This window comes from Phoxinus phoxinus (assembly GCF_949152265.1).
Source record: "Phoxinus phoxinus genome assembly, chromosome: 15".
NCBI classification, from domain to species: Eukaryota; Metazoa; Chordata; class Actinopteri; order Cypriniformes; family Leuciscidae; genus Phoxinus; species Phoxinus phoxinus.
Window position 1 is genome coordinate 22,754,657 of NC_136890.1, and position 11,259 is coordinate 22,765,915.

The 11,259-nt window shown below is 39.6% G+C and overlaps 1 protein-coding gene and 1 long non-coding RNA gene across 3 annotated transcripts; one reads left to right on the forward strand and one right to left on the reverse strand.

Annotated features, from left to right (window-relative positions):
* The first annotated feature begins 1,694 nt into the window (after nt 1-1,694).
* Nucleotides 1,695-6,870, forward strand: emilin3a (elastin microfibril interfacer 3a). Of its 2 annotated transcripts, XM_079636847.1 has the most exons (5): nt 1,695-2,688; nt 3,323-3,442; nt 3,539-3,990; nt 4,054-4,431; nt 4,540-6,870. In XM_079636847.1, exons 1-5 carry the CDS (start codon nt 2,540-2,542, stop codon nt 6,495-6,497), a joined length of 3,057 nt encoding a protein of 1,018 aa, XP_079492973.1. In that variant the 5' UTR covers nt 1,695-2,539; the 3' UTR covers nt 6,498-6,870. The 2 variants fall into 2 exon arrangements, with proteins under 2 accessions (XP_079492973.1, XP_079492972.1); XM_079636846.1 differs by having other exon boundaries at nt 3,539-4,431.
* A 646-nt stretch (nt 6,871-7,516) lies between these two features.
* On the reverse strand, nt 7,517-9,014 carry LOC307011880. Its single transcript, XR_013800511.1, has 5 exons — nt 8,896-9,014; nt 8,543-8,653; nt 8,237-8,377; nt 7,943-8,054; nt 7,517-7,618 (listed from the first exon to the last, which is right to left on the reverse strand). It is a non-coding gene; the product is annotated as an uncharacterized lncRNA (long non-coding RNA).
* Between the last annotated feature and the right edge of the window lie 2,245 nt (nt 9,015-11,259).

Here is an 11,259-nt window from a genome sequence, read left to right on the forward strand (position 1 = left end):
CAGTCTTCATTAATTTTTGCTCCTTTTGAAATGTTATTATGGATAAAGTTTAGCATTTTAACCTGGTCCCAGACTCAGACTTTGAATCTTACAGAAAAGTAAACACTGACAAATATTATAATTTTGCTAAAAGCAACAACACTTAATTTAAACATTTAATCTCCCCATGCAAAGCATTCTGGGAACTAGAAACCGCAGTTTCTGTTAATGCTAGTGAAAATGATCCATGCAATTCAGACACAAATGGATTGTTAACTTCTATTTTCGATTATTAGTGGATCGCACACAGTTAAATGAATTTGAATTTGTTACCAAATGTACAATAATTAAGTTGCATTGGCTTATTTTAATTAACTGACCTAGAAGCAAAACATTACTTTTGAGTACTTTTGGTATTTATGATATCGGTATAGTTTTTTTTTTTTTTTTTACGTTGTGCATCGTATGATTTATATAAAGTTTTATTGTTTAATTTCAATTTACGTAATTTGATTTCTAAAAAAATGTTATGTATACAATATAGTTTGGCGCATTTTGATCTGCATACTTTATCGGTATTTTGGATATTAGAACAGAATTTTATTTATTTTTTTCTCTCTTCTATAGGTCTATTTAGGCCAATTGTCTTGATTGTCTCTTTACACCGAGTGACCAGGTGTTTTTAATTTGATTAATTAACTGTTGTTAAAAACAAACCTGAGATGCTGTTGGTTACACACCCTGACGAAGGCATGTAGCCGCAACGCGTAGGTGGATCTGTCACCATTTTTAATGTTTAGAGCCATTCATCAAATAAAGGCTTTTTAACTTTTTTTCACACATTTCGAGTGCCTTGGAGTTCCTTATTTAATTAACTAGATTCTGTATCCCATCCAAAGAGCACCGAGATTTTACACCCTGAAGCAGCACTTCTATTTGCATTCTTTGCTTTGATTACTTTTGAGTATGTTGACAAAGAAAGTGATATCAATGTAAATATAACTTCTGTGAACTTCGTTTTTAATCAAGCTGCAATTTGTTTTTAAGCACATGCAGCCATAGTTGAAGAAACACCCAAATGTTTCCTAAAAATATTCATTATCAGCCATTTTGTTTACATAATGTTCTTTTAAACACTTTTTAGTTTACAGGTCATCCTAACAGTGTTTTACATAAACAATGGAGACAGATTTCTTTATTTCAGACCTGTATTTCAGACCTGTATTTCAGACCTGTATTTCAGACCTGTATGACCACATTGGCACGGCTTTTGCAAATGTGAAAATAGGAGCCTGTTTATACAGATTCCTGACCCTCACAGTAGAGCAGCACAGCCCTTGGAAACAGGGTAAACATTGTCGGCTAATTAGCCACCGCAACTCAACAAAGGCATGGTGTGTTTTGCCTTTGTGGTTTTTTAGAAGGCTAGTTTGAGGTGGTGTGATTGTTTGCTGGTGGTGTGTGATAGGTGACTTTTGGGGGGGCTGTGCACAATTAAGGTCTATGAGTAGTGAAGAGTGTTTGGAATTCTCACTTTTCCCCCAGACCTGTAGTTCAAGGACTGCAACACAACCACCGCCTCTACCATAGTGATAGCCATGGATACACTTACTGTGGACGGATGTTACAGCAATAAAGAGAAAGGAGCGGTATCTTCAATGATTGTTTGTTTGTTCAGCTTTGCAATTAATCCAATATGGGACAAACATGGTCAACAGGAAAGAAGCTCTTTCACATTGCATATTTTTCATTAGAGCTATTTTGCTATTGTCAAGTAATCGTTAATATTTACAGTCCGACTCCCAGTGTTTATCTGAGTAAAACTGTATTTGTTCCATATGGCTGTGCCCGTGTTTGTGTGTGTGTGACTGCAGCCTACAGCTAGTGAGTCCATATGTTGTTTTTTTTACTTATGTACAGACCCATATGCTCCTGTATCATTTAGTGTTCAGAAAACGGCCAATAATCAGACACTTTACATTAGACTGAGGGTTTAAAAACACATCCCTAGATTCAATGCAGCCAAATGTAACATAAATACACCAGTCATATACCTGTTCCTTTCAGAAGAGCTAGCTTTTAAATTGATCAGTTCATGATAATTATTAATAATTTATGCATGTTTTGATTTATTCTGAAGTAATTCACTTATACTAATAATTGTTATCATGATTTATCCATCTTTAAGTCTTTCTTAAAACTTCTGAACATCACTGTTGTACTGTGTTGGTCAGGTCTCAAAAATAGCATCTTTGTGTGAATTGTGTTAGGTGGCATAGTGGGTGGATCTATGTAAATGAGGTGGTTCAGTGTTTTATGAGGTGACCAGGACTCTCAGTCCCAGCAGTCTGCAGGAATCTCAGCATCACCACCACAACTGGAGCACACAGTGTCCTTTTTAGAGACTATTTTATGATTATTATTTTTTTGTATTGACTATGAACAACATGGATAGACACTAGCTAGTGTTACACTTTTTTTACACATAGATTTTGTTCTGGCAAAAAAGGGATTTCCCTCTGTCATTTTTTTTTTCCAGTATTGATAATATAAAAAAATCATGTTACTGGAGATGATCCTGTGCTGTTCTCTTCTTTTTTGGAGTTCTTTTCTGACCGTGGCAGCATTTCACCCTGCATCAAGCCAATACAGCCTCTACTCAGGACCACATCTGCAGTACAACTCAGAGAAACCAACGGCCAGGCATAAGTGAGTATCCATGAGTGAAAAAAATCATTATCTTAATTGATGGCACAGATAGCCAAATAGCCATTGAAAGTTACTAAATAATTTCATACACTGTGAGACAATACAGCCTGCCCTGCTGCACTTGATCTATTTACTGACATCTGTGTTGGTAAAAATGTTAATTTCCATTCCATGCTGATTAAGATTGTAGTTAAGAAAATATGACCCATGACGACTTAAATTAATCTACTGTAGACACTAAATACCTGTTGAGGTAACCTTTTCCAGTTTTGTAATACAGTTGGGCATTATCTGTTTAGTTTACACTGAGGTGCAGTCATAAATGTACTAAAATTTGGTGAATTCATAGTGAATTGATTGTTGCATTTTACAACAAGGTTACATTAACATTAGTAAATGTATTAGGTATCATCATCAACAATGAATGATAATATTTACAGGTTTTATTCGTTTTGATTAATGCTATTGAATAAATTGTTCATTGTTAGTAAACAAATGTTAATGTACATAACTTTTAATATTAAAATGTATATATGTAGAATAATATATTGTTAAACAAGATGAATACTTGCTGCATAAATTGTTTATTGTTAGTTCATGTGAACTGCATTGACTAACTCTCTTTTTCTCTCAGGAACCACTGTGCTTATGTTGTGGAGAGAACTGTCTCATTCACTATTCAGGATGGAGCTACTCCCTTCATGAAGGCAGAGTACAACAAGTGTGCTTGGGGTCAGAAATGCCCAACTATAAAGTAAGACAGCTATTAATAATTGTATCACTTTCATACATGCAATTAATGCTTAAAAAATACTCTTAGATCATTTTGACACCCTGTCTGTTTTTACAGGTATCGCACATACTACAAGCCTATGTACAAAGTTGCATATAAGACTCTGACTGAGCTGGAGTGGAAGTGCTGTCCTGGTTATGCAGGTGTCGGTTGTACTGCAGCATATGGAATGAAAGCAAGGCCCCTATTCAAAGGACCAATGCCTGCACAGAAGGGTCCTATGCCTCGTTTTAAAGGGCCCATGCCTATGCAGAAGGGCCCTATGCCTCCTTTTAAGGGGCCCATGCCTATGCAGAAGGGCCCTATGCCTCCTTTTAAGGGGCCCATGCCTATGCAGAAGGGCCCTATGCCTCCTTTTAAAGGGTCCATGCCTGCACAGAAGGGTCCCATGCCTTTTTTTAAAGGTCCTATGCCTGCACAGAAAGGTCCCATGTCTTCTTTTAAAGGGCCCATGCCTATGCAGAAGGGTCCTATGCCTTCTTTTAAAGGGCCTATGCCTGCCCAGAAAGGTCCCATGCCTGCCCAGAAAGGTCCCATGCCTTCGTTTAAAAGGCCCATGCCTATGCAGAAAGGTCCCATGCCTTCTTTTAAAGGTCCCAATCCCTCTCAAAAGGGTCCAGTGCCTTCATTTAAAGGACAACTTCCTCATCACAACTTCAATGGAAACCCCTGGAATCAACCTCAAACACAATATAATACCTTGAATGGATACCCAGGCCCTAATACTGGGCCCTCTTCCCAAGATACCTCAGTTGAACCTTATTCAGACCACCAAGATTCGGAAGTAGAATATCCTGAACCCATGCCAGAGCCTCAAGATCTTGGCCATGACTTAATGCTAGAAGGGAATGAGCCAATCACAGACTACGAAGATCCTCAACCAGATCACAGTGAGATAGAGCCTGCTTCCAATGCACAGGCGCCCTCTGGTGGTGGTGAAACAAACCAAGGTAAATAAGCTGTATGCAGATACACTATACAGTATATACAATTGTTTTAGAATCAGCATTTTTTGTGTTGTGTGCCCAAATAAATAAATAAATACGATTCATTCACAGATCATGGTGACAATATTATCGAAGATGAGCGGTTGGATAGGATAGAAGAGGATGTGCAGCGACTCTCTCTTGGTCTTGAGACTCTCCGTGGCACAGTGACAGGCCTGGAGGCCAGCTTGCGTGCTTCCCTCCGTGAAGACGCCAACCGGATGTTGACTGCACTAATTTCTGCTGCACCCAGCCCTATTGCTGCTCCTTCCCTGTCTAGGGACTCTTCTGTGGGTTTCGGAGATTTACCTGGAGGTGCACCGGATATTGAGGGTTCAGATGTGTTGGGACAGTTCCCAAACTTGGTCGATTTGGCTGAAAAGGTTTCAGAGCTGCGAGCTGAACTTGTGGGAAAGGTATCTGAGCTGGAAGGGTTGAGGGGAGCCGTTGTTGGTCACAACAACACCCTTCAAAGATTGTCAGAAGGGTCAGTGAACCTTACTCAAACTGAATTCCAAAAGGCCCTGGAGACAATGGTGGAGTCCAAAATGAGTGAGGCTCGGGTGGCTATCTTAGATGGCTTTGAAAAACGTGTGGAGAGTGCTGAGGAGCGCTGCGAGGGTCGCATGGCAGAAGTGCGGCTACAGTGCAAGGAGGAACTTTTAAATGGACAAGATCAGATTGAGCAAGTCCTAGACATCAGGGCCATGGGATTGAGGACAGAACTCCAAAAACTTCAGGCTCAGCTTCAAGACCTGGAGCCTGAAGAGGGTTGTTGCATTGCTGTATCAGGTCTAACTGAAAGGATAATTCATGCGGAGCAGTCAGTGGGTGGCTTGAATGAGTCCCAAATACACCTACGTGCTGAACTTGGTGGACACAAGGACCATATAGAGGGCATGTTGGAGGGCCGACTGGCTTATGTGGAATCCAAGATGAATATTGCATTGAATCAAGAGGAGGAGAGCATTAACAAAAGAGTGCCCACCGACCTGGAGACACAAATAGAGGGGAAGCTTAAGGCTCTTGAAAGTCGGCTCTTGGCTGCAGTGGACGAGCTAGGTAATGTCACAGCACCAACTTTGCTAGAGGGTCAGGCTGTGCCCACACTGGAGACAGACGTAGAATCACTCAGAAGAAGTGTTGAGGATGATTTGGACCGTTTACAGAAACAGCTTAAATCCATAGAGGTTATGTGCACTTCATCTTGTGTTCCACAGCCTATTCTTACAGGATATGCAGCTCCTTTGGAAACTGAGGAGGAGAAAATTGAGGACAACCACAAGGAACTGAACGGAAAACTTGATTTACAGGTACAGAGATTGAACAACCTCAATGCCACACTATATAATCTTCTTGTCCAGTTGTCAGAGAAACATGAGGAGGTAGGTCTTCAGGGTGAGGTGACCCTGCTGAAAGTTAGTGTGAACTCCGTTAACAGATCTCTCTGTGGCTTGCAAGAGTCTCTTGGCTCTGTGATCAGAGAGGTCGGCCACACAAACCTCACCTGGCAAGAGAGAGAAGAGAGGCTTGCACAGCAAGTTAAGGGTGTGGTTCAGCTGGTGGGACGACAGGCATCTATGTTGGGTACTGGGGAGCGAAAGTTGACCCGTCTGAAAGGGGAACTCCAGGATCTGCGGCGCAGAGTGGCCGGAGAGCTACAGGGTTGCCGCTCGACTGCCCTGGGTGTTCAGAAGGAGGTAGATGAAGTCGGGGGTCGTGTTGCCCGTGTGGAGGGTCAGTGTGGAGGGCTGGCACACCTGGCTGATGACCTAGAGAGAATTCGAGGAGAGCTAGAGAGGCACTCTGATGGGTATCTGTCTCATGTTAATAGCACCCTTGTTAACCATTCTCACCAGCTATCCGAGCTCAGAGATAGCATTCAAAACTGCACTGGACCATCTGGGTCTACTAGGAAAGCCGGGGATAATTTAGCTACAACACAACAAGTGGAAGAACAACACACAACAGAACCAACCCATCCAAGAGGAGACCAGTTTGCAGTCCCCACACAGCACAGAGGTGACTAGTAATTCAAGTGCACTTTATAATGTGCAGACATTCTATACTCAAGACATATACTATTATATAGTATCTTTCTCAGGAGACTTTTCTCTTCTCAACATCTGTTGTATGATCAGTGTTGTTGAAATTCCCTCTTCCCAGTCTGTGGTGTTGCTGTATTGTATTGTCGTTGTCTTTTTTATCACTTAAATATATATTTAAAAAACTTTTACTTAGGAGTTTAAGGGTTGATAGGTGTATTCATTGTCTAACTGTGTTTTTATGAATATTTTTATATAAAATAGATGCCTGACTTTGCAAATGTTTTTATTGTAGGACTTTTTAAATTAAAGAGACTGTTGTGTTCATGTGGTAGATTCAACATTTCTTGAACATGCTCAACAATATTTGTGAATTTTTTTTTATTTTTGTTACCTCTTTTTACTTTTTTTTGTGCTTGTACGGTTTATATGTGGTTTGTGAAAGCTGGTTCTTAATAAAATGTTTAAATCTCACTTCATTTTTTAGTTTATGAGGTTGACAAATTACTGTGTGTATTATGAACAGAAAACACTCAATAGGCAACAGGCTAATAATTGCACTCTTTAATGCCAAAACATGAAGTAAATTGAAATGTAAAATGTCATCATTCAATTTCACATTTAGACTTTAAACATGACATGACAAAAAAATAGCACAATAATTAACCATAAACAGATGTGGAAACCTTATGAGTTCCTGTTGTATTCCATTTTTTAGAAGAAAATTACACCTGGGAAAGAAAAAAAAAGGACACATAAAGCAGTTATTCCACATTTGATTTGATGAGCTGGGTTATCATTAAAGTCTGGCTAAAACAGTTGAAACTGTTTTGTTTTTGGACCTGTACTTCTGTGAACTTTTAAAACCAACATGCAACATATGACACCCCCCCCCCCCCCCCCCCACACACACACACACATTTTAAATGTAAAAATAACACTTGAAAGCCCTCATATATAAATCTAAAGGTGATTATATATGTCTGTTGGTGCTGATGCATTGTACTTACTAACAGCCCTCTCCCCTGCTCTTTCAGTCTCTTGATGTGTCTGAGTATGGTATAAGTGTCATACCCAAGCACTGCTGCTGCCATCAAACCAAAAATCTTAAAGAAAAGATCAAACATGAAAAAAGTTTGAAAGAAACAATTGTAAAAGCACAAGGATCATAAAAGGCACAACAGGACATAATCAATCACTATACTATTATACTTATTACATCTTATCACTAAACAGAACATTATTATATGATCTCATTTTATAAACGTGTTAGTGAGTTTGACAGCAACACCATTAGATATCCATTTAGGGGCCCAACTACCTAAAACTTTAATTATTTTGCCTTTTCACATGATCATATAGCCAGAAACATATTCTTTGCTTCACATGATCATTTTAGCCAGAAACATATTCTTTGCTCATTTACTCACCGAACCAGCAACTTCCCCAGATGTTATTCCCCAGATGTAATATTCCCATTTAATGCAGCAGACAAGAGAAGTAATGAACAAGATGAGTGTGCCTGATTGCTCTAAAGAAGTCCTGCAAGACAAATGAGAACATGCAACCTTTTTAGTTAATTTTCAGTACAAAAAAGGAAGGAGGTTGAGAATAAAAACTATTGGGTGTGTTGTACTTATAACATGGTGGCTAGGTAATATTTATTTATTTATTTTTTTTAATCCCGAGAATCCAATATCTACTGTAGTACATGGATATTTTACCGTCCATTGTAATAACGGTAACTGCAGATCCATGCCATAAACAATGAAGATGACAATGGCCCAGACCAGCTCTATAATGGGGCTCCACAAATGGCATCCAAAAGAGACTGCTTTACAAATAATCACAATGAGACACAGAACCTAATAAAAAACAAAAAAGAAGTATACATCACGATTAATCACCAACAGCTTGTAATATATGTAGCATCAAATGAAAGTCTATTTTTAAACTATTTAGATTTTTTAATTATTTATTTTAAAGCAATATGAATCTTGATTAGCTATTTTACCGCTCGGTAGACTTACAATTTCAAGAGCTAAAATTATCCCCTTTGGTGACCAGATGAATTTCTTATGCTCAACGGCTGAAACTGGCTGGATATTTTCTTTCGTGCCTTCCATCTCGATCTAAGTGACCTAAAAAATGATAAAAAAAGCATCTAGTACCAGACAATGTGTTTATATAGATAAATTATATATAGTGTGCACTGTATTTTACTGCATCCTTTACAAATCATCCTTGTTAGTGTTATTCCACCGAAGTTACAGCAAACTTTTAAAAGCGAAATATAGAGAAAACAATGACCAATACTATTGAGTGGCCTATAATCATTAAAAAACTTAGTCAAAACATGTAATATGTTTGATGCATTAAATACCTGAAAAGAAACAGTTGAATAAATCTCTTCAATGCGATGCTTTCACAATGGGACTTAATACAATAAAAGCGCAGCCCACCTCTCAAGTGAGTAAGGGTGCAGTAAGAAAACGAATCACAGGCTACATCTATTGCACAACAACACTTTATGCGTACACCCATGACATAAGATTTCCCAGTATCTCTGCTACCATTTCTCAATCGCCATGAATCATACATCTGACTGTGTGTATTTTTTTATTTTTTCATCAGTAATTACTCCAGTCTTAAAGGAACACTCCACTTTTTTTCTAAATAGGCTCATTTTCCAACTCCCCTAGAGTTAAACAGCTGAGTTTTACCGTTTTCGAATCCATTCAGCCGATCTCCGGGTCTGGCGGTAGCACTTTTAGAATAGCTTAGCATAGATCATTGAATCTGATTAGACCATTAGCATCTCTCTAAAAAAAATGCAGCTTGATATTTGTTTGCATTTTGCGATACGGCGCAGTTTCTTGGGAAAAAATGGAGAAGGAGGAAGGGAAAGGAAAGTGGCTCTATCAAGAGAGAATAAAAAACAACGCCAGGCAGCGCTATTTAGAGAAACTGCTTGACATCAATCAACATAGACCTTTCCCTATGTCTCTATGTCTCACTGTTGAAGAAACCATGGCAACGGATAGCGTATCCTGCAAAGATGGCGGCGCCTTCCCGAAATGCAACGCAGAGTGAAACGTGAGACGTCACATTATTCTCTATATGACTAGGAACTACTCTCATGCCTGCTTAATAATCAGGAACTGTGCTGCCGTACCATGAGTGCAGCAGGCGCAATGATATTACGCTGCGCCTGAAGATAGTCCCCAGTTCGGTAACTTCCAACGTGACTGGCACTAAGTTTGTAATATCATTGCGCCTGCTGCACAGTTCCTTGATTATTAGGCATCATCACTCACTGGAACAGCACTTACAACATGCTGGAACGTCTGTATCAGCTGAGAGAGCCAGTGGGGGCAGCCCTGGCCTCTCTAAAGACCGACATCACCCCTCCAACAGCCCTGGAGTATGAGGCAGTCCAGGATGCTTTAGATGTTCTTGCCCCTTTCCGCCAGGCTACAGTAGAGCTTTCAGGAGAGAAAAGGGTGTCTGCCTCCAAAGTGATACCTTTGATGAAAATGCTTGCTGTAATGAGTAAGCTAGAAGGCCTTAAGTCCAACTTAACAAAGCAGCTGGGTGACAGCCTTGGACGGAGGGTCAGGGAACACGCAGTTCATTTGGAATCAATAAGTGTGATGACCATACCCACGTTATTGGATCCCAGATTTTAAAAACTGGGATTCTTGAGTCAAGGGAAACTGCAAGAAGCTACTGTATATCAAGATTCAAATCGGAATGCGCTACTGTGATCAGAAGTTCTGGTCTCCATTCTGCTTCCACCAACACACTCCCAGCTCAGCTGCCAGCCTCTTCAGAAGCAGGTCAATATTCAAACAGTAAGTAGTATATGTCTTTGTTGTGTGAATGTTCACATTAGTGATTATTACTGTGAACCATTGTTAATGGAGTTTTTTTCTTTGTACCTCCATTATTAGGTGACCTTTGGCATCTGCTGGATAGCACGGTGGATCACAGTAGAATGAGCTCAAGTGCAACAGCAGATGCTACTGTAGAAGTGGATCGATATTTATCCGAAGTGAATCTCACAAGATCTGAGGATCCACTAGTATATTGGGCTCAACATAAACATCTGTATCCTCATTTATACCAGCTGGCACTGACATTTTTATGTTCCCCCGCATCCTCTGTTCCATGCGAAAGGATCTTTTCCAAGGTTGGAGAGGTTCTGTCCAAGAAGAGGAATCGTCTAAGCCCCAACACACTTGAAAAAAATATGTTCCTCAATAAAAATAATGTGTGATCCTTCCTTTACCCACCCCAAACTGCAGTGTTGCAGTTTGTTCCTCTAAATCCATAGTCCCAGCACAACACTACACTAAAACTAGTAACACGTCAATGCACAAAACACACCAGAAACATTATTTTTAACATTTCCCACCCCACACTTTTCTGTTGCAATTTGCATTATTACACTCCCTCCACCATAAGCACTGCACTCAACACAGTCTCACTTTTGTTGTTCCTACTGTCACTATCCAAACAATTTATGAATAATTAATGAACTGTGCGTGACAGTTGTCTCTGCACAAGTAAATTCAGACAGAGAGAGAAACATATTTTATTTGATACCCAGGCAATGGAAAAATGTCTGCTCAGGTCATTGATTCAGTATTAATTTATTGGTCTGCTATTTATTTGCACAGTAGCTGTCACTAGTGAGCAATAATGAATGAAGCTTCGAGTAATTAACCTTTTGGTGAAGCAATGG